This window comes from Rhinolophus ferrumequinum, chromosome 19 (assembly GCF_004115265.2).
Source record: "Rhinolophus ferrumequinum isolate MPI-CBG mRhiFer1 chromosome 19, mRhiFer1_v1.p, whole genome shotgun sequence".
NCBI lineage: Eukaryota > Metazoa > Chordata > Mammalia > Chiroptera > Rhinolophidae > Rhinolophus > Rhinolophus ferrumequinum.
This window is the reverse complement of record NC_046302.1, coordinates 50682387-50705137: the sequence shown is the minus strand read 5'-3', so window position 1 is coordinate 50705137 and position 22751 is coordinate 50682387. Positions and strand designations below refer to the sequence as shown.

The 22751-nt window shown below is 40.2% G+C and overlaps 1 protein-coding gene across 1 annotated transcript; it reads right to left on the bottom strand.

Moving 5' to 3' along the window:
* Nucleotides 1-3991: 3991 nt before the first annotated feature.
* SERPINB13 (serpin family B member 13) lies at nt 3992-18216 on the bottom strand. Its single transcript, XM_033087578.1, has 7 exons — nt 18111-18216; nt 17370-17501; nt 10023-10154; nt 9494-9611; nt 7951-8093; nt 7597-7752; nt 3992-5153 (listed from the first exon to the last, which is right to left on the bottom strand). Exons 1-7 carry the CDS (start codon nt 18201-18203, stop codon nt 4749-4751), a joined length of 1179 nt encoding a protein of 392 aa, XP_032943469.1. The 5' UTR covers nt 18204-18216; the 3' UTR covers nt 3992-4748.
* Nucleotides 18217-22751: the final 4535 nt, after the last annotated feature.

Sequence of the window (22751 nt, the reverse complement as noted above, 5' to 3'; positions counted from 1 at the left end):
TAGCCTGCCACCACTTTAGAAGGACGGTCATAGAGTTATTTCAGTATGTTGATTGCTGGAAATAACAGGCTCTTCTTCATTCGTTTTCCTTTCCAGTCTCATAGTCATCACTGAGAATGCAAAGGTTGAAATAGCATGTCTGTCTCTCTCTTTCTATACACACATGTAAACGTACTCCCTCTTCTCTTAAATTTGAAATACTATATCTGCTATTTCAAAAAGCATATCTACTATTCAAATGTATTAACCTAGACACCTACATTTATTTGAATTTTGGTGATACCTTGGACTCTTACATGTCTAAATTTTTTTATTTTATAAAATGCATTATCAATAAAACAGTGACTTACTCTCATTACTTGTTGCTTTTCTTTTAAACAAAGTGCATGTGGCCCACCACACATAGGAAAGATAACTTAGACATGTATTATCATAGAAAAAGAAAAATTCAAAGTAGGAGTAGGGCATGACACGGCTGGAGAGGTAGGTCGGTGCAAGACTAGGAAAGGCTTTGTAGCCCACATTAAGAAATTTCTATTTTATCCTAAAATAAATGGAAAGCCATTTCAGGTTTTGTGTGTTTGTTTTCCAAAGAGGAGAATGAGATCATCGTATCTGCATCTTTAATATATATCTCTGGGTATTATGACGTAAGTGAGTGAGAGGAGACCACAGTGCGGGTACAGTGAAATTAATTAGTAAACCACTAGAATGTCAGGAGAGGAGATTGAGAGAAACAGACACAGGTGACAATTATTTAGGAAGTGAAATTCACAGAATTCCATCAACCCATTAGATATGGCAGAGATGAGATCTAGAAGCCAAGGGTGATGCCTAAATTTTTGGCCTAGCCAACTGGTTGGATGGAGGAAGATTTCATTTTGGAGAGAAGAGAAGACCCTGGATTTAGGCTTGCACTTGTGAATTTTAATTCCTTATGAGAAGTCCAAAGGGAGTGGTCTAGTAAGCACTTGAATATGTGAGTCTAGAGCTCAGGTATGGGATATCATATGAAGATCTAAATTTGTGATGTTCAATAAAAAGAAATACTCATCATCTAAAATACTGCCTAAAACGATTCACATTTCATTTGAGACTAATAATGCACTTGCTACCTTCCTAAGAAGAACGTCTTTACCTATATTGTTTTCTAACTATAATTTTAAGGAAAACAAAAACTTGCATTTTTTGAGTACACTCTAAGTTAGAAAGTGATCAGACCACAGTGAAGTTCACCTTTAGATAAATTGCACATGACAAATGGAGTGTTGTCTGCATGTTTACCTCCTTGCAGTCATGTTTAGTCCAGAGGCTGCACATCAATGACGTCAAAGCCAGTGTCAAGGTGAGCTCCCAGGACTGATAAAGCCTATCACACCATCCCTGGTCTCTTGCTTTTCAGAGCGTGTCCTGCATTGCACAGTGGTGGTACTGGGGAGGTCCTCCTTTCCATCCCAAGACCTCACCCTCCAAATGCATATCTGCACAAATACAGCAGTTAAACAAGTGCTTAGAGGTCATGGGACCTTCTGCTGACAACCAGGGAGGGGCATGGAAAGGAAGCTTGTATCTACATATGTCCATTTCTGAACTGGTTATTCTGCCCACACCTTTTACAGTGAAAGGTTTTGGGTGCGGCAATGAGAGAAAACCTGCTTGGAGATGCCCAGTGCATAACAAATACAGGATCAGAAGTAAATATTTTCAAAACCCAGGGGATTAGTCGGTGTAAGCTTAGTGAGCCAGAACTTTAGGCTGCCAGAGGTAAAAGCAGCTGAGGTTAAGCAGAAGGCCCCGAGGGAAGTAGAGAGAGAAGCAAGGGAGTGACAAGAGGCTCAGCAGCCGCAGAAGATTTCCGAGAGTCTCAGCAAAAATACATTTCTCGCAGGAAAGAGTCTGTCGGAGCACACCTCTGGAAAGAATGGGCACGGGCCCTGGGCACGCCGACTCAGCAGCAGGAAGCTTCCTGGGCCCTATTTGGCTTGGGAGCCCAGAGGAGGTGGGTCCCCCAGAAATGACACAGCCTTCCAGCTTCTGCTGTAGTGGAGAAAGCTGGACAGAGTGCTGCTCCACGCTAATCTGAGATACAGATTATATACACGTTGCGTATATCTGAATAATACACAACCTCTTGGCCCCTCGGAAAGCCACAGTTGCAAGGCAACCACCCAGCCTGAAATCTAAGGAAAGACAAGTGCCTCCGAGAAGAGAGAGCACGCATGCACTGATGTGCCTGGGGCAGAACATGGGAGCAAGACAGGGCCCTGGGACTAGTGTTGAAGGTCAAGTACAGACAGCACAAAGGTAAAGAACCCTGGGAGGTGCAGACGCAGGGGGAGTTTACACCCAGACTTCTCCACAGGGGTCCCCTGGGTGTTCAAGAAAGCCAGGGCTAGGCTGGCTGGTAAGAAAACCCTTGAGCCCTCTCCCGTGGCACCTGCAGGAAATGTAAACCACGCAAGCAAGCCTTGATCAGGCACAGGAACTCTCACCCAAGCCCAACTCCTCACCACAATAAAAGCCCTCCTGGCTCTCTGAAGCCAAGGACCTTGCCAGGTTCTTCCCAGAAAGCCTCATTCCATAAGTAGTAAATCACTTCCTACCTGCTTGGTGCATGTGTGGTATTATCAGTCTTAATGGCCAACAAATTTTGTGTGGGGGGCAGAGGAGTGGGGGATGCATTCTACCTCCCTGGGATGACCACGACATCCTACTATATATGATGTGTATTTTTAAAAACTCTCTTTAAGTATAAGGACATATCTAGGTTAAAATGAAAGGATGGAAAAAGATATACCATGCACCAATACTTGTCATATGAAAGCCTGAGTGGTTATATTATTAAACAAGTCAAACCTCAGGAAAGATTATTATGTGGGATGGCAAGATATTGACATACGATAGACATATATAGATCAGTGGAGGAACAGAGGACCCAGACACAGACCCACACATGCAGAGGTCACAGAGTTTCCAGGGTAATTAATTCACTGGGGTAGGGATAGTCCTTTCAACACATGAAGCTGGGACAATTGAATGTCCACATGAAAAGCAATGAGCCCTAACCCTTACTTCACAACAATTAATTGAAAATAAACCATAGGCCTAAACGTAAAAACTGATACCATAAAACTTCTAGAAGAAAACATAGAAGGAAGTCTTAGCAAACTTGCGATATGCAAAGACTTCTTGAATAAGACAGAAAAAACAGAAATCATAAAAGAAAAAAGTTAATGAGTTGGATTCCATTAAAATTTAAAACTGCTCTTCAATGACACCATTAAGAAAATGCAATCCGTATATATGGCATACAACTTTTATTCAGAATATATTAAAAACAATTATAAGTCAGTGGTAAAAAAACAATTTAATTAAAATGGGCAAACAAATTGGACAGACACTTCGCAAAAGAAGATACACATATGACCAATATACATATGACAAGATCCTTATTGTCATCAGTTATAAGAGAAATGCATGAATTAAAACCACCATGAGACTGGCCACACCAACCACTGGGATTCTCATACAATTGTTCACAGGAATGGGAAGTGGGACAATCACTTTGGGGAACATTTTGTCAGTTTTTTAATAAATTTAAACATATCCTGAACTTACCATATGACCCAGCAATTTTGCTCCTGGTTGTCCACCCAAGAGAAGTGAAAACATATGTCCACACAAAGACTTGCAGACAGCAGCATTATGCATAGTAGCCAGACTGGAAGCAACACGAATGCCCATCCATGGGTAAATGGATAAACAAAATGTAGTTTACCCATATAATGGAATACTGTTTATCAATAGGAAATAAGGAAATACTGATATTTCAACAACAGTAATGTTCTCAGCGCTCAGCAAAAGAAGCCAGACAAAAAGGAAAATATACTGTATGAATCCACTTGAACGAAACTCTAGAAATGACCAGTCTACCCTGTAGTGATTGAAGGCAGATCAACAGTTGCCTGGGCTGGGGATGTGTGGGGTGGTTGACTGGGAAACAGAACAAGGGAACTTGGGGGGATGATGAAAATATTCTGGATCTTGGGTGTGGTAGTGTTTTCACAGGTGTATACATTTGTCAAAACTCATCAAGTTCTAGTCTTAAAATGAGTGCATCCTATTTTATAATCACATTTGTTTCACAATATCCAAATGGTTATGCAACTGACAATGGATAATATTCTCTGTTAGGAGAGAGGGTGAAAATATGGCATCATCTCTGCCTGGTATATCGTTTCATTTTATTCTGGCTTTTGAGTTTTAATTTATGTTTTGCTAATGTGTTTCTAAATTCTCTTTCTTATGTGTAGTTTGCCACACTGCTGAGAAAGAAAAAAGTAACACATGAATTAAGTAAATTATTGTTTAATTTTCCTTTGCATTATAATCTGTCAAAATATCAGAACTGGAGGGACTCCCAAAATCACTAGTCCATAGTCATTACTGATGAGACTATTTCTCTCCATTAGGGCACAAAACCACAAGACATTGGTTTACTTTCAGAAGAAATCAACAGATTACTAATAAGCCTTGATGTAACTCACTTCATACCTGGCACAAACAAAAGGACATTTCACTTTTCAGGAAATTTATAAACACACACACCCATTACAGTCATTAAATCATCAATTTTGATGGTAAGACTGGAATGCAAGCAAAAAAAAGCAAATTTTTATAAAGAATGGGCTCTTTCCATAGTCACATGAATACTCCGGCACTGGTTTTCTGCCAAAGCAATGACTGGCCTACGGAGAAGAAAATCTGCCAAAGAACAGGATGCTGCTGGATTCATTGTGCCTGATGAAGAACAGGAAAGGATGATTGCAGTGAAAAGTTTCGTAACCTGCCCCTGATGTGACGGCAAAGCCCAGGCCGGTGGCAGCTGCAGCCTCCGTACCTTCCTCGGTGACCACCACGAAGGACCTGTGCAGGAACTTCTGGGCGTGCATCCCGGAACGTGAGCACATTCCTGAGTAGTCGGCCGTGTACTCACTGAAGGCGTCCGCCAGCCCCACGGCTGCCAGCGCGGCCTCCAGATCGTAACTATCTTCCACTTCCAACCGGGGCAAGCGCAAATTCACAGTCCTTTCCTCCATATGCCCTGGGTTAGTCCACTCTATTAGTTTCTCAGGAGTTATTTTATCTATAATCTATTAAGGAAAAAAAAAGGGAGGAAAGAATGAATGCCGTGATTATCAATAAAAGTTTAAAACAATGTAACACCGATCTGTATCAGTCAGACACCATTAATTTTAGTAACAAATAAAAGTAGAAATTTCATTTCACTACCCTGTGTGGGGACAGAGCCCCAGAAAGCAGTTTCCAGGCTCTCGGCCTCATGTGGAAAGGTGCTGGCTCAGGTAGTAAATGGCCATCAGCTGTGGCTGGTTGGCCGTCAGCTGTAGCCATTGAGCCATTGGCCACTAATATAACTGCTGTGGCTATGGAGGGAAGTTGAGGAGAGAGGAGGAGACTGAAGGAGAGTGGAGGAGAGTCGGTCAGTGGGCAGCAAAGCGGACAGCAGGTCACACATCGTGTAAACCCAGTGAGACCATAGTGGTATGACTTCCCTACCTATGGCTCCGTGGGTGTTCCTTTTTGCCCTAGCCATATCCTGCGTTCTTGTGTGGGGAGCGGGACCAGAGACCCCGCCGGACACCCTGCGTGACACCTGTTATCTTTATATAGCAGGCACTGGTCTTATAGTTCTCTGTTTAAATTATCTGCGCACATGTGAAAACTCAATCGCATTAAATGAGTTTTTAAAAATGAGAAATGTCATTTCTTATTCTACCAATCTAATACATATTATGTCATATTTTACTATTCCCCTATAGTCTTTGTATGCATATATGTTATGTATAATTTTGTGTATAATAAATTTTATGTTTACATAAATTATATACAAAAAGCATATTATTATAATTAATATGATGTATTATACAATACCATAGTTATTATACTACACAGTATATAAATATATATTACATAGTTGCAATCACAGTGAATGTCCATTTTACGTGTTATCGTGTACACATTTTACACTACACCATATCTCTCCTAAATATCTTCACACTGATGGACAATATTTTCATCAAATTGATAAATTTTATCCAACATTCATCCATTCAATCTTTTCACAAATATTTAATATGTATCAGACATTACGATAGATGCTGAGAGATGCTATAAGTACAAAAATAAAAATTATGATGAATTTCAAACTAAGTATCCTAGTGTATTTAATGAAAAAATTACTGATTTAACTTAGAAAGGCAACTTTTTTTTCCTTCTGAATTATTTCCCCAGGGTAATTCCCACAACTGGGGTTTTTGAGTCGGAGTAGAAATGCTCTTAAAGCTTTCATACACCTGCCATTTTGCTGTCCCAAAATACTTTCCAATGTAGGATGCTATTAACACTTTCACAGCAAGAGAAGAGCATCCACATAATAATAATAATATACCACCTGTCACATGTTATTATAATATGGAATGCTGTGCAGTGTGTGTTTAGATATAGATGATATGGATGTAGATATAGATGATATGGATAGATGAGAGAGAGAGAGAGCATGGTCTCTAATCATTACAATAAGGAATAGGGATTTGAAACAAAGCCTTTCTGATTTCAAAAACACAGGATACTAGGCACATCAACTTTTTTTAATACCCAAGTGAGTGGGACTAAATCAAGGGGTTCAAGATTCAGGATCCTATGGACTTTGGGTGATTACTGTGTGTCAGTTTAGGTTCATCCGTGGTAAAAACAAAAAACAACAACAAAGGAAAAAACCTTTTTCTGATAAGTGATGTTGATTATGTGAGAGGTTATACACGTGTGGGGACAGACGGTGTACGGGAAACCTCTGTACCTTCCTCTCAATTTTGCTGTAAACCTAAAACTTTTTTTAACAATTGAAGGTGTAAGAAAAAAATTCCAAAGGTCCATGAGCCTCCTAAGTATCCTGTTTCCCCGAAAATAAGACCTAGCCAGACAATCCGCTCTAATGCATCTTTTGGAGCAATAATTAATATAAGACCAGTATTGTATTATTATATTACATTACATTACATTACATTACATTACATTACATTACATTACATTACATTATATTATATTATATTATATTATATTATAGACCTGGTCTTATATTATAGTAAAATACGACTGGGTCTTATATTAATTTTTGCTCTGAAAGACGCATTAGAGCTTATTGTTTGGCTAGGTCTTATTTTCGGGGAAACATGGTAGTCACAGAACTTGGTGGATATGTGCATATGTGAATTTTTTCTGGGAAAAAATGTCTATAGAGATCAACCATTTTTCAGAATGGTGGGAGATCTTTAGAAATCTCCTACGAGGTTCATTTTAGCTAATTCCCAAATATTTCGTATCAGTTGTTCTCAATCAACCTGATACCGTCTAATGTTCCTCTTTAGATATCCTGCCCAGAGTGAGAAATCGTTTCCACGTGGCACTGCTAGACACCAGCTCCAAATCAGAAGTCCTGTTTCCAGGCTCACCCAGAACAAGCTCTGGGACACAAAGCCTCCAGAATGAAAGCAAGAATGGGGAGATGCGAGGTTTTACCTTCTCCAGACCCTCAATATCATCAGGTAGCAGCACGAACATGCTTAGGTCATTGTTTTTATATGGAATCTCCAGAATTTTGGCCTGCAGGTCCTTCAGGGAAGTGAAGCTAAAGGAATGGTGCTGTGTCATCATCTGCACAGATTTCCTTGTACTCTGCAACAAATTAACAGAGCACCCAGTGTCAAAAGAGGCATAAGACAACCAGGCGAGCTTATTAAAACAATCTGCTCAACCGAAAATCATGCTAAAGATCAGAGCCTCTGAATTACCATTTGCTGTTTATCCTGTACATTTGCTAAAATACGACTTTAGATTTTACACTCCTTATGTCACATACATACAGGACCATACCTTATTCAGCCAAAATTCCTCCTCCTTGGTATTTTCTTTCTTAAACTCCCTGTCCCATTGCCCTTTAAAATACATGATGTTCACCAGCACCAGCTTTGTGGAGCTGCTTAGAGACACATCTGGAAACAGGTCCTTGATGGTTTCTGCAAACAAACAACAAATTGGCCCATCTTCAAAATTATAAGTGATATGCCTGGCAGATACGATGCAGGTGGACCTGACCGATCTTTAACACCTCAGCCAGGTCAGCACCTGCAGGCCTGCCTGGCCCACAAAGCGTTCACTGACAGAATCCAGAGGGATGCTTTCGCTTTGCCCACCACCTATTGGACACATTGAGGTGATGGTTAAAGAACACAGGCTCTGGGAGCAGATGGCCTCTTTAGCATCCAGTTTTGCCTCTTATCAGCTGAGGAATAACTTGGGCAAGTTACTTAAACTCTCTGTGGTTCAGTTTCCACATCTGTAAAACAGGAATAAGCCCTGCCTCATAGGGTTGTTGAAAGGAGTACATGATTTAATACGTGTGAGGCACTTAGAACAGTGACTGGCTCACAACAAGCACTTAGTAAATGTTAGCTGTTATTATTTTTACCCATTCGATACAGTTACCACCTGAGATTTAGAGAATTCCTATTTTGTTGGAAAAGGAGGTGATGTTTTTGTCTCTGGGTTCAACCCATCTCACAGTAAATCCTAAAGAATACTGATTTAACCAACTCTCCGATAGACCCTCCTTTTTCCTGCTTTTTTTGTCTTTTCATTTCAGTTGTGCTAACTATAACGAAAAAATGTATTCTGAAATAACAGCTGTCTCCCTGATAACTGAAATAAAATATGTAATCTGAAACTCTAACACTGAAGTCTCATCTATCGCTCAGCCTCCCGCCCTCAAGCATATTTGCATATTTTCTTCACTCTCTGGTGCTCCTTGTGTATTTGGCTCATCCTGGGGAATGAGGAGCGGAGGACGGAGTGAGGGCGCTGGCAAGTTCTCTGCTGTGGATGGGGCTGAAAGTTGTTATCATCCCCACGTGATTCTCAGATGGCGATGAGGCCCAGGCAGCTCCAGCGGTAAGTAGCAGAGGCAGGTCTGGCTGGCAGAGCTGAGCGTTTCTTACTTGATAAAGAGAAAGGGGAACCCTCTGTGACATTTTCACTTAGGAACCCAGACTGAGAAAGAAAGACTCTGATACAAAGGAAAGCATGTGAACCCAAGAGAGACAGGAGCCCAGTTTCAGGAGCCCCAAAGCTGCTGTGATCCGCAGCCATGTGTAAATAATTCTCCACTATTGGAGACTCCGGCTTCCTGTGGTCCTCTCCCTGGCTCTCCGTGGCTCTCCCCACATTTGATGAGATCAGCCCACCATTGGCTTCTCCCACACCTCATGCAAGTCCCTGCCTTTCCCACCCTGGAAAACCCATCTCAAGTCCCCTCCCAAAGCGAGCCCACCCTGGCACCCCCTGCAGAGACAAGCATAGTGTTCACTCACAGCGGGAACTCAAGAAGCGTTTTTAGGATGAATGACCATCCATACTCTACCATGTGTTTGGCTTTCAACCCAGGAATTAATCTTCTTTCGACTTTCATCTGCTGCGTTTACAAAATCAACAGGTTCCAGAGAAGCATGGTAATATTTTTCAACATAATCTAAGTATTTCTTTAGGAGAAACAGGGAAGGAATAGAAAGAGGTTGAAAATTCAATTTATCCATTCCCAGCATCTCTAAATGAGTTCTGCTGTGTATCAAGATGACTCATTTTGTAAGCAGGGATTCTGGGGATCTGGGCAAATCACTCGGAGTACTTCCACATACATTTTTATACAGGTGCAATAAGGTTAAGGAAAAAAAAAATCAGATTTAAACTGCCAAAATTAGAAAGAAGCACTCAAAGGGCCTGGATGTCTGAAAACCAAGCAGAGCAGGCGGGCAGGGGGAGAACACCGAGTGATTTGGGCCAAGCCAGGCAGTCATCTTAGGCAGCATGCCTCCAGGTTCTACAGTCCTAACAGGACCATTTGGCCATGCATGAATCCCACTCACAGAGGCGATGGACACAAAAAAACTTACTTGAAGGAAAAGGTATGTCTTTTCTCCAAATAGCCTGTTGGCTATTTTCAGTTCATAATTATTAGTGGGTTTGCTTATTTCACTCAAAAACGTTTGGAATTGGTGGTGTATCTCTTCTGTCTTCTCTTCAATCTTAAAAACAAAAACAAAAACTCAGTGAGTTATCTTGGCAAAAGTAAGCCTAGATTCTCCCCCAAGAAGATGTGGTTGCAGGGTCTTTCCCTCAGTTCTGCAACCTTGAGGATGGCCCATGAGTTTGGTGTGGCCCCTGACTGTCAGGTGGCTTTTACACAAATCATATGATAACGTAAGTCACAACCAATCTCAGTTACACAAAGAAGCCTGTTCCTCAGCCCGACACCACAGATCTGACTTTTCTGACTCGGGTTGCTTTTTTAATCTCAAATATCACCCACTAAATTCTTCATATGCCTACCTTTAACTTCCCACAAGACTAAGCACCTGAAGAAAGCAGGGGATTCCTCAGATGGCTCTTATCCACCCTCTGCAGTTTGACAATTTGTGTTCCAGAGAGTGGATCATAAAATTGACTAATGATTGGACAAGTAGCCAGTTGTCAGAACTATACATGGAGCTGAAGTGAGATTTATTTATCCTTGTGTCTAGGAGGGAAAAAAAAACAAAACTTTTCTAGGCATTTTTTGTAGAATCCATCAGTTTTCTGACTGAGGGCTGAGGAGTGAGCAGAGGCAGCTGACCCAGAACACTTCCCTGAAACAGAGAAGAACGTGGTCCTACTGCCTGTTGAGTGACATCTGGCTACTTCCATTCACACTGGATGCAAGCGAGAGGCATGTTCATTTTGAGCTGAAAAGCTTATTCCTGATCACACTGAGAACAGAAAGGCCTTCTTCCTCTAGAATGTAAAGCCTGTAGGATTTTTGTTTCATCTTTTTATTTTACTACTGGTTACTCAATGCCCAGAGTAGTGTCTGGCACATTACAGATACCCCGTGAATTTTTGTAAATAATTATTAAGCATTTGGAGACGTTGAAGTTGAAAATGTAAAAGTGTGCTGCTCTAACAAAATATCTGAGGCTGAATTTGACCTTTGGCTTCCTCCTTGCTATTATGAGCTTTTTAATGGCTAGTGATCATTCTATGGATAGTCAGGCTGACGGATATGTGATGTGGGCAGGTTAAGGTATTGAAGCATTTAGGGAATAATGGATTGCTATAAAGAGAAAAATGTGGTAGGAGTATTTCTCCAGTGGGCCAGTTGTGAATAAGTTGACCTGAAAATGGGGAAAGGGAAGAAAAGGCTATCAAACAGGCTTGGGGTTTCAATGTATATTACTTCTGAAACCTGGGAAACTGCAAACTAAGAAATTAACTTAAAGTGACCCTGGATTGATAACATCCACAGATCTTATTTCAGAAAAAAATTATCTGTATTAGAAAGGTAACCACGACCCAGATTTCACTGGACTCCCATAAATTACCAACAAAATATTAGCTCATATTCCAAAATTACAAATCATGAGAAAAATAAGTCATATATCAAGAATCAGAAGAAAAATAGCAAACAGTCATGTTAGACCCTCAAGAACTTTAAATGTTGACATTATCAGATATCACATTTAAAAAGCAGTACATTGAAAATGTTTAACCAGAAAAGATAGTGAAAAAACAAGAGACTGTCAACAATTTCCAGGCTGGTTATAAAACCAGCCTGGTTATAAAACCAGCCTAGAAAACAATCAGAATTTCCATATATTCAATAAGCATTGAAATTTAAAGTCTCAATAGATGGGTTAAACAGCCAATCAGGTACTGCTAAATTAGTAAACTAGATATGTCTGAATAATTTTCATAGAATGCAGCATAAAGCAAAAAAATGATAAAAAATATATGTATGACAGATGGAAATAGAATAAGAATTCTAGCATCCTTCCAAAAGTCAAGAAGAGAATGGAGAACATGCATTATTCAAAATATTAAGTGGCTAAGAATTTTCCAGAGTTGATTTAAAAGTATGAATTTTCATATTGAGAAAGCACAGTAAACTTGTCTTGGTAAATAAAAGAAATCCATATCTGGACACATTGTAGTAAAAATTCAGGATCAACAAAAACAAACACCAAAACTTAAAAGCAGCCAGGGAGAGATCACCTACTAAAGGATGCCAAATAAACCAACTTCTTAATAGAGACACTGGGCGCAGAAAGTAGAATGGTACCTTCAAATCGTTGAGAGAAAATATCAACCTAGAATTCAACATACAGTTAACCATTCATTCAAGAAGAGACGAAGGTGGATACAACCTGACAACATCTACCATGTATAAATTTTTCTTAAAAACTTCCCAGGAGTGGTATCAGCAAGATGGCAGAATAAGAAGCTCCATATCCATCTTTCACCACTAGAAACACTGATTTAACAACAATACAAGAACCAAATAGCTTTGTAAGCAATTCAGAAATTACTTAAGAGGTTCTTGGACCTCAATGAGTATGAAACCAACTGCATTGAAACCTGGTAGCAAAATTCATGACACTCACTCAGCAGAGTTCCTCCCTGCCCATCACACACACACACACACACACACACACACACACACACACACACACACACAGTGTGATTGGGAAAAAACTCCCAACTTCTCCCTGGGAAGAAAAGAAAGAGAAGAGTGGAATGTACATCTAACATTCTGACTTTTCCGGAAGCTGCATGAGTGTCTGGTTTCTGTCTGCCTGAATATAAATGCTGATAGGAACAGGGCACCAGGTTGGCCACTGAGAACAAAGGCAACCAACATGCACCAGAGACAGATACCAGGGAGAGTTCCTGAGTAGAAATCAGTAAACCTCTTCAACTAGGAGATTACCCACACATGCTCAGAGAGAATGCATCCCCCAGAAAAGGCTTACAAAGTCTCCAGAATCTCTAGCCAGCCTGATTAGAAAAAGCTATGCCTGTATTAAACCAAACCACAAAGACTGGGAGAGGTGGCTGACTTTCCAAATGCCAAAGCCCCAACAGAAGATAACAAACATACAAAGAAGAGGTAAACATGACCCAACCAAAGCAACAAATAAAATCAACAACCTAACTTTACATCCCAAGGGACTAGTAAAAGAACAACCTAACCAAAAGTTAGAAGGAAGAAAATAATAAAGATTAGAGCAGAAATAAACAAAATAGAGAGTAGAAAAACAATAGAATAAAGTTAACAAAAGCAAGAGTTGGTCTTTTTTAAGAAGTTCAACAAAAGTGAGAAACCCTTAACTAGAGTAACTAAGAAAACATATAGAAGACTCCAAAAACTAAAACCTAAAAGAAATGGATAAATTTCTAGAAACGTACAACCTACCAAGACTGAATGATGAAGAAATAAAAAATCTGAACAAATATGACTAATAAGAAGATTCAATCAGTAATCAAAAACTTCTAACAAAGAAAAGCCCAGAACCAGTTAGGTTCACTGGAGAATTCTACCAAACATTTAAAGAAGAATTAATATCACTCCTGCTCAAAGTCTCCTAAAGGCTTAAAGAGGAGGGAACCTTTTCAAACTCATTCTATGTGGCCAACATTATCCAGATACCAAAACCAGACAAAGACATAAGAAAAGAAAACTATGGACAAATATCCCTGATGAATATTTATTCAAAAATCCTCAACAAAATACTAGCAAACCAAATTCAACAGTTTATTAAAAGAATTATACACCATAACCAAATAGGATTTGTATCTGGAATGTGAGGATGGTTCAACATATAAAATCCAATCAATGTAACACAACACATTAACAGTGAGAAACAAAACCCACATGATTATCTCAATTGATGTGGAAAAAGCACTTGACAAAATTCAATAACTTTTCATGATAAAAAGTCACCCAACAAACTAGGAATAGAGGGAACCAGCCGGAGCATAATAGAAGCCGTATAGGAAAAGCCCACAGCTAACATCACACCCAATGGGGAAATGAAAGCGTTTCCTCTAAAATCAAGCAAAGATGTCCACTCTCGCCAGTGCTATTCTATATATTCAACATAGTATTGGAAGTCATAGCCAGAGCAAGTAGAAAAGAAAATGAAACAAGAGGAATGAAAATGAGAAAGAAAGAAGTAAAATTATGCCTGTTCACAGATGACGTGATCTCAAATGTAGAAAACCTTAAAGGTTCCACACAAAAAAAATAAAAAATAAAAAATTTAATGTTACAACTAATAAATTAGCTCAGAAAAGTTGCAGAATGCAAAACCTATATACAAAAATCAGTTGCATGTCTATACACTAACAATGACCAATCCAAAAAGTAATTGAGAAAATAATCCTATTTACTATAGTATCAAAAAGGATAAAATACTTTGCTGTAAACTTAACTAAAGAGGTGAAAGACTTGTACACTGAAAACTACAAAAAAAAGGCTAAAAAGAAATCAAAGAAGATACAAATAAATGGAAAGAAATCCCATGCTCATGGATTTGAAAATACATCAATGTTAAAATATTTATACTACCAAAAGTGATGAATAGATTCAATGCAATCCCTATCAAAGTCTCAATGGCATTTTTTGCAAAAATAGAAGAAAAAAAAACCTGAAATTCATATAGACCCTGAATAACCAAAGCAATCTGGAAAAAGAAGAATAAAGTTGGAGGCCTCATACTTCCTGATTTCAAAACCATACTATAGTTAAGCAAAATGGTGTGGTACTGGCATAAGATATGTGAACCAATGGAAACAATAGAGAGCCCAGAAATAAATCTTTGGTCAAATAATGTTTCAACAAGAGTGTCAAGACTACACAATGAGAAAAAGACAGTCTCTTCAAAAAACGGTGCTGGGAAAACTGAATATGCACAGGCAAAAAAATGAAGTTGGACTCTTACCTTATACTTACTTATATACAAAAAAATAATTCAACATAAGTAAAAGACCTAAACATTAGACATAAAACTATAAAACTACTAAAAGAAGACAGACATAAGGGAAAATTTTAGGACATTGGATTTGGTAATGATTTCTTGAGTATGATGTGAAAAGCATAAGAAACAAAAGCAAAAATAGACAGATGGGACTACATCAACCCAAAAACCTTCTGCTCATCAAAGGATAAAGTCAACAGAGTGAAAAATACTTGCAACTCGTATATATGATAAGGGGTTAATATCCAGAATATATAAGGAACGCTGCAACTCAACCACAGCAACAAAATATCCCAATGAAAAAATGGGCAAAGGCCTTGAAAATAGACAATTTTCCAAAGAAGATAAACAAATGGCCAACAGCATTTGAAAACATGCTCAACATCGCTAATCATAAGAAGAATGCAAATGTCAAAACTACAATGAGATATCACCTCACACTCATTTGGATAGCCACTATCAAAAAACAGGAAATAACAAGTGTTAGTAAGAAAAGTTAGAACTCTTGTGCATTGTTGGTGGGAATGTAAAATGGTGCAGCTGTTATAAAAGCAGTATGGAAGTTTCTCAAAATTTTAAAAATAAAATTACCATATGATCCAGCAATCACTCTTCTGAGTACATCTCCAAAAATTCAAAACAAAATCTCAAAGAAATATTTGCACATCTATGTTCATTGCAGTATTATTCGCAACAACCAAGAAGTGGAAGCAACGCAAGTTGCCATCAACAGATGAATGGGTAAAGAAAATGTGATACATACATACAATGGAATGTTACGCAGCCTTTAAAAAGAAGCAAATCCTATTATGTATGTCAACATGGATGAATCTCAAAGACATTATGGTAAACAAAATAAGCCAATCACTAAAGAACAGATACTGTATGTTTCCACGCATATGAAGTTATCTAAAGTAGTCACAATCATAGATACAGAAATTATCAATCAATCAGTCAATCAATCAATCACCAGGCCCAGGAAGTTTTAAATCCCAATTCTGCCCAGAATATTAGGTGTGTTTCCGAATTTATACAAATTCTCCAGGGAATTAAAAAAAAGAGGAAACGTTCCCCAATTCATGAGTCTAGTGGTAATTTGATACCAAAACTAGACAAAGACAGGACGAGAAAAAATATTTCAGATTGATCGTGTTTATAACATTACATTTTTTTAAAGCTCCTAACAAAATATTACCAAACCCAATTTAATAATGTATAATATTTTTTAATCATGACCAAGTTGATAATCCCACAAATGCAAAAATGCCTTAACATTACAAATTCAATTAATGTAATTCACTCCGTCAACAGATAAAAAGATCATGTGATCACAAATAGATACAGAAAAAATATACATATGTACGTATGTAGGTATGTATATATAAGTATGAATATGGATGCCTGGGGATTATAAACCCGGGTGATTTCAGGTCCTACTGTCTCTGTGAAATGGATCTGTAGACACTGTTGCAAGGAATAGATGTTGGCATCATCCTTCGGCAAACATCTTGTAATATTCAACAAAGTTGGACATGCACACACCCTACCTCCCAGATCTTTCCTATAGACAAGCGTTGTCTCATACAAACAAAATGCAAGCCACCAGTGTGAGCCACACATACGATCTGAAATTTTCTAGTCACTACATTCTTTTTTTTTTCTAATGCACACAAAGATTCTGTGTGGACCACCGTGCTTGGGAGGGAAGTGCTCTCAGACAACTGTGCTCCTTGAGTGAGTGGACAGTGGAGCAGCAATCTGACCCAATTCTGTCGTCCAAAACCTGGAAGGAAACCTGACTCTGTGCACACGCACGTGAGGAAGACATTCAACTTGGCCATGTGGGATTATGAAATGAACAGCCCATACTGCTGGGTGACTGGAGCCCCCATTTCATGGGGGCCTGGGCTACGACTACCAAATGCCAGTCCCGACCTGGACTGAATCCCACTCCCATGTTTGCGCACTCTGTCCTGTGGGTGAGGAATGCTACAACCCTAGAGCTGGAAGAGACCCCAGGAAGTCATGGGTCCTGTGCCAATTCTTTCTTTTACATAAAACCTTAGCAGGTGGGGGGAAGAGCTTAAAATAAAAATAGAATGTAGGAATAACATCACCTACCACGACCACCACGGGGTGAGCCACCAGTGTGTTCCTGACACCCTACTGCACACTGTGCAGAGGTCCAAAGAAGATGAACAACTTGCCCAAAGTAGCACAGCTGCTAAGTGACCGAGCCAGGATTTGAACCCAAATCTGTTTAACTCCAAACCCTGCTATAGGGACTTTTCAGTCTGTTAGCCTTCACCAGGATCTATCCTAGTGGTTAGTGAACATTAAACTTAAGGTCTCTTCTGAACACTAAGGGACTATTATTATTGCATGACTCTAGCAACATTATGTGGCTGCTGTGATAATCATTGCTTAAAAATGAGTATGAAGTGTTACCTCTTTTTCGCATTTCCCCGGTGAGCCCACATCTAGGGAGCAACCACGCTGCAGTTTGTAAGACAAGTCTCTCACCTCATTTCCCTCAGCTGTGATTCTGGAACTTTCTCTCTCTTTCTCAGAGAAAAGCACCTGGAAGGGACCGAAAATATCATGGCGGTGGTCAAATCAGAGCAGAGAAAAACCTCACACAGAATCAGTCAGGGGAAAGTGGATGTTTGTTAAAGAAACCACACAGGGTACCTGTGTGGCACACAGGTAACATTTTTCTCTTGCAAAATCATGAAAAGGTCTGGAGGAGCCCACATTGCTTTACCTGTTCATGTACTCTTCTTTGATGTGTCATTTGTACCCTAGTGGGGATTATGCAACTTCTCCCAGTAGGTTTTGTTCTTCCCACTCTGTCTTTAATTATGAGGTTAATGGCTTTGGACAAGGCCACCGACCCAGGCCTCACCCAAAGGAATACCAAGCACTAGGGAGGCGATGGCATGGCGGAATGTGGAGATGGAAGGGGACGTCCCTGGTAGACCTGAGACTTCTCTGTGTCTTCACACGCTCTCTCTGTTTCCTGCCCCACACGTCAAGAGGAGCATATGTTCGAGGTAATGCGAGAAGGCTGCCCCCAGAGACAAGACTATGCCTGGCAAGCAAAGGAAGACCACCTACCTCCTGTAACCGGGCAGCTGTGGCTCCTCGGGCCCCCAGGAAGAGCATGCCAATGGCAGTTGTGATACTCACAGGGGAGAAGAAGATGTTGCCCTCCTTAGTTTTATTCAGCTCTTGGAAAAGGTCAAACCCAAACTGAGCGGTTGCTGTGCCAAGTGAATTCATGATGAGTCTAGCGAGATCTAGAACAACAACAACAACAATCAAACTTGTATGAGCACTTCACTTACTTGAATTGTTTTAGGCCACGGGGACCCTTCCGGCTTCTCTTCCTCTTCCTGCATTGATCCAGAACATAGGGATTCTCACCCTCTCAGTGAAAGGTCACTGCTGCCTCCTTCTCACCCCTGCACTTGGCCTTCTCTGGACAGGAGGCACGGATCCATTTGGCATCACCAAGTGATTGTCTGTTCTCGTTTCCTCAGGGAGCAAGGTTAGTGCCTTCTATGTTTTCATACTCTCTTGGTCTCTGTCAGAACCTGCCTGCATCTGCCCACCGGCTGCCTCCTCCCTGTGGGAAGCTCCCCCAGATAGGCCCAGTCCTTGCTCTTCCCATGTCCAGCCTGTCCAGCTGCTGGACCCCAGACCAGGAGAGGGGGAGGCGTAGGAAACCCCACTGGCCTCAGGTCTAAGCAGTGTTCAGCCTTAACAATTATAAAGCCAAGATTGTCTCCTTTTCTGATACTTTCTATTTCTCAATCAATTCAAAATCCAGAGCAGAGAGTGGGCGGATAAACGGAGTCTCTTCATTCCTAACTGCCTAAAAACTTGACTTTGGGCTGAATTTTTCCTAAACGGCAATGATATATCTCTAACCATGGATTATTAAGTGGGAGTGAAAGAGTTTTCTTTTTTATTCTTTTCTATATTGTTTCAAGCTTGTCCAGTGAGTTCATATTTGTTTTGTTATCTCACGAAAATAAAATTTTAAAAGAACAATTAATATTTGCCAAACGTACATAAATAAAACACATTTTATATGTTCTTCATCACCAGCTATGTTATAACTAGTTAATCAAGGTTTAAGGAAAATCCTAAAATAGAATGAGATTAATGCACAATCAAATGTTTTGAAAGCCTACCCTCCATGGAGGGAGGGGGTCTTGGCTGTCAAGGACCCACCCCTGCTAAGGCATCCCACCTCTGCTGTTAAAATTTCCATTTCATCCCCGAGTTCCCTTGTAGCAATTCCTTTTGGGTTAACTTAGAAATAAAATGAATTAACTCACTGTTGAATAAGATGAAGGAGGTATAGTATCATGGCTACATAGGCACCAAATTAAAGAAAACCACCCCACAGGAAGTTATACACAACAAAAGTGTTTCTTTCGCATCAACAAATATTCTCAAAACACAAGAAGTCTTAAGTTGGAGATGAAGCAAGAACTTACCTGGCAGTTGAAGAGACAAAGTTGGCTGAGCAAGGAACTAGGAAGCATGTGTAAAATGAGTAACTGAGATCTTTAATTTATATCTCAGTCTCTGCCTCTCCCTTCTAGTCATTACCATTTGTAGTTCCAGTGAAACAACCTTTGGTTTCTCAATGGTGATTTCTGTAATAAAATTAGCATGCAAGGTTTATGACAAAACTGAGGATTGAATTTCCTGTGTCTTTCATGCATGGCCATGAAGTTATACACTTGAGGGTGTCAGCAATTGTGTTGTGAACTACAGCTCAAATATGTCAGTATACACAGTAGACATAGAGGAAGAGAGCTGCAATTCTAACTTCTCCAAAATCCCTTAGAAATGTTTGGGGGTCCAAGCATGAAGAGAACTAATTAACCAGACAACAAAGTAAGACTGAAAGCAGAAGCTCAACCCAGGATTAAAAGGCAGCATTAGAATGGCCAAAAAAAAATCAAGCGGGGGAGGAGGGTGGGCGGAGGAAGGGTGGACCGTGAGAGAGCCTGCAACCCTAATGATATTAGAAATAGAATCTTCTGGAAAGAATTGTTTAGAGCACTGCTTCTCCACCTTAGAGGCACATTAAAATCTCCTGGGGAACTTGAAAAAAAAAATCTATACCCAAGCCCCACCACAGGGCAAATGAATCAGCATCTCTAGGGTGGGACTCAGGCATCAAAATTTTTATCACCCCAGGTGCCTTACTGTGCATCCAAGGTTGGGAACCACTGGTTCATTGTCTGATAAAGCCCTGAATTAATGCATACTCACTTACCGCAGATGTACAGAGCTTTGTCCTGACAAGCCTTGTCTCTGTAAGTTAACTTTGTTGTTGCATAATTTGGGGGATGTCAAATGCAAAGAAGAAAATGAAAGAAAACTATCTTTCTAGAAAAGCAGTGAGAAAAAGTAGTGAGAAAGTTTAGGCAGGCGGCTAAACACATACATACACATACACACCTCTGTTGTTCTCAAGTATTCTGTTCATAATTATGAAATCTCTCATTTTAATTCATTCAATAAACATTTATTGAGAGTCTGCTAGGTACCAGACTTTGGGCTCAGCGTCAGTAATTTATAAACATACAGCAAGCTTATTGATTTCAGGAAAACAACACTATAAAAAAAAAACCCTCAATAGGAAATTACACCTCCAAATTCCAGTTTTTCCTGCCAACCCTGGGGCACCCCTACTGGCTCTACTAGTTCATTAAAAGAAACAGCGCCTGGATTAGCATTCTCAGCCACAGTCTTCAGTAAAGTATGTGTGGATCCCTCACTGTTGCCAAGCAACACATCCTAGAAGGACATCTCTGCTCTTCCCTCTCGCCTGGATGAATGTCTGCCGAAGGAAGCAGCTCAGTGATGCAGCTTCTAAGGTCTGGGTAATGTCTGTACCAACTTCAAAACTCACGATTTGCTTTTTATTTGCTTTTTTTTAATACTTTTGACTACAGCTCTTTAAGCAAACTCAAAGCAGTATTTAACTAACTTCACTTTCTAATTGTCACTGAGAAATATGCAAACTGAGGAAGGTTTAGAAAGAATTAGCACTTAGTTACGGAGTGAACCCTGGATGTCAATGAAACGAAAATGTTAGTTTTTAAAAATGGCATGAAACCCCTGAGTTGGCAATAAGTCTGTTTTAATAGCCCTATCGGTTTATATCCTCCAATTGCTTCCTCTTTGCCCCACCCTCCCTGTCCCATTACCCAGCTATTTCCACACACCCTCTGCTTCTCCCTAAAGCATTTTCTCAACCACCCAGCCTTCACAGGGAAGCCTGGCTTTCCCCTGACACCACCACATCCCACACCGTCTTCACTGGGGACAGCCACTCAAATTTTGAGGCCAGGAAGCAAGATCCCCATTCATCGTCTCTCTCCTACTCTTGCTTCTTCCAAGCCTTTCTCCCTTCAATCACCTTCATTGTCCCCTTTTGATATTTACAACATCTCGCTATGCCACCCTACCAATGCCAGCCCTCCCGTGCCCCGCACTCTGCACACGGTCTTCCTGTCTGCCCCAAGCACCACCACCCCTCTGTGTCTGGGGTGCAGGCTGATGGCATCTCTCTCTTCCCTTCCCTCTCTAGAAGCCCATGCATGTGGTCATGCTTTGGATGTTGCCATCACCAGGAACTGTTCCTGCTGTAAATTACTGGACACCAAAATGTCTCTGGTTATGAATTTTCATTCTTGTTCTCTCCAAACCTAATTTTCCATGTCATCACGACCTCCCTTTGCCAGCCCGTGCTCCTATCACCCAGTGGCTGTTGGGGCTCATAATCACAGCTGCCCTTCTCTCAGTCAAGTGACTCTCGGCTACATGGGACCCACCTACCTGGGAAGCTACTACAACACCCACCCCCTGCCAGGGCACACCTCAGGGGTTACTCCTGGCATAAGGGTATATAAGGACAGGATGGCCCCTAGCATCAAAATAGGACTAATTTTGTAAGTGTAATCAGTCATCCTGAGCTTCCAGAACAGGATGAGACTGAGGCCACGTGATTAATTAGCATGTTTCTCTTACCCTATTCTGCTTCTCTCAAAGAAGGACTCCCCTCTCCTTTGCTCCCCTAAACCCCCCAATTCCCTGAACAAGAATCGCTGTCTTTGTTTCTGCTTCAAGGATAGCTGACCTAAGACTAATGTGTTTTAATATCCAGCATACGCCCTCTCTCTATTTTTGCTTCCCAAAAATTCCTTGGTAATTCTTCCATATATTCTCCTTTAGATAAATTTTTGCATCAGTTTATCAAAGCCTATGAAAAATATTCTGGGAATTTCCATTGGGACTCTTTAGAACTGATACATGACTGTGGGGGAAATTGTCATTTTTTACATATTGAGCAAGGAACATGCTCACCTTACATGTCCTTCACTAGAGTTTACAGGTAGAAAGAAATGGAGAGAGACAAAAAGCCAGTTTTCCCTTTGTGATCAAAAACAAAACAAGTATGCCCACTATTACTGCTGTCATTCAAAACGCAACCAGAGATCCTAGCAAATGCAATTAAGGTAGTTGATTAATTAATTCATTAGTTAATTAAAAGTTTCAAGACTCAAAATCAAAAAACTTTATTCACAAAGGAATTGATATATACATTATAAGAATTAAAAAGTGATTTTGCCAAGATTGATGACATACAAGGTCAATATAAGAAATCAAATATTTTTATATACTAGCAACATACAGTTAGAAAATGGAGGGGAGGCAAGATGGTTAGAGCATGAGCTCTGAACAACAGAATTGCCGGTTCCATCCCCACATGGGCCAGTGAGCTGTGCCCTCCACAACTAG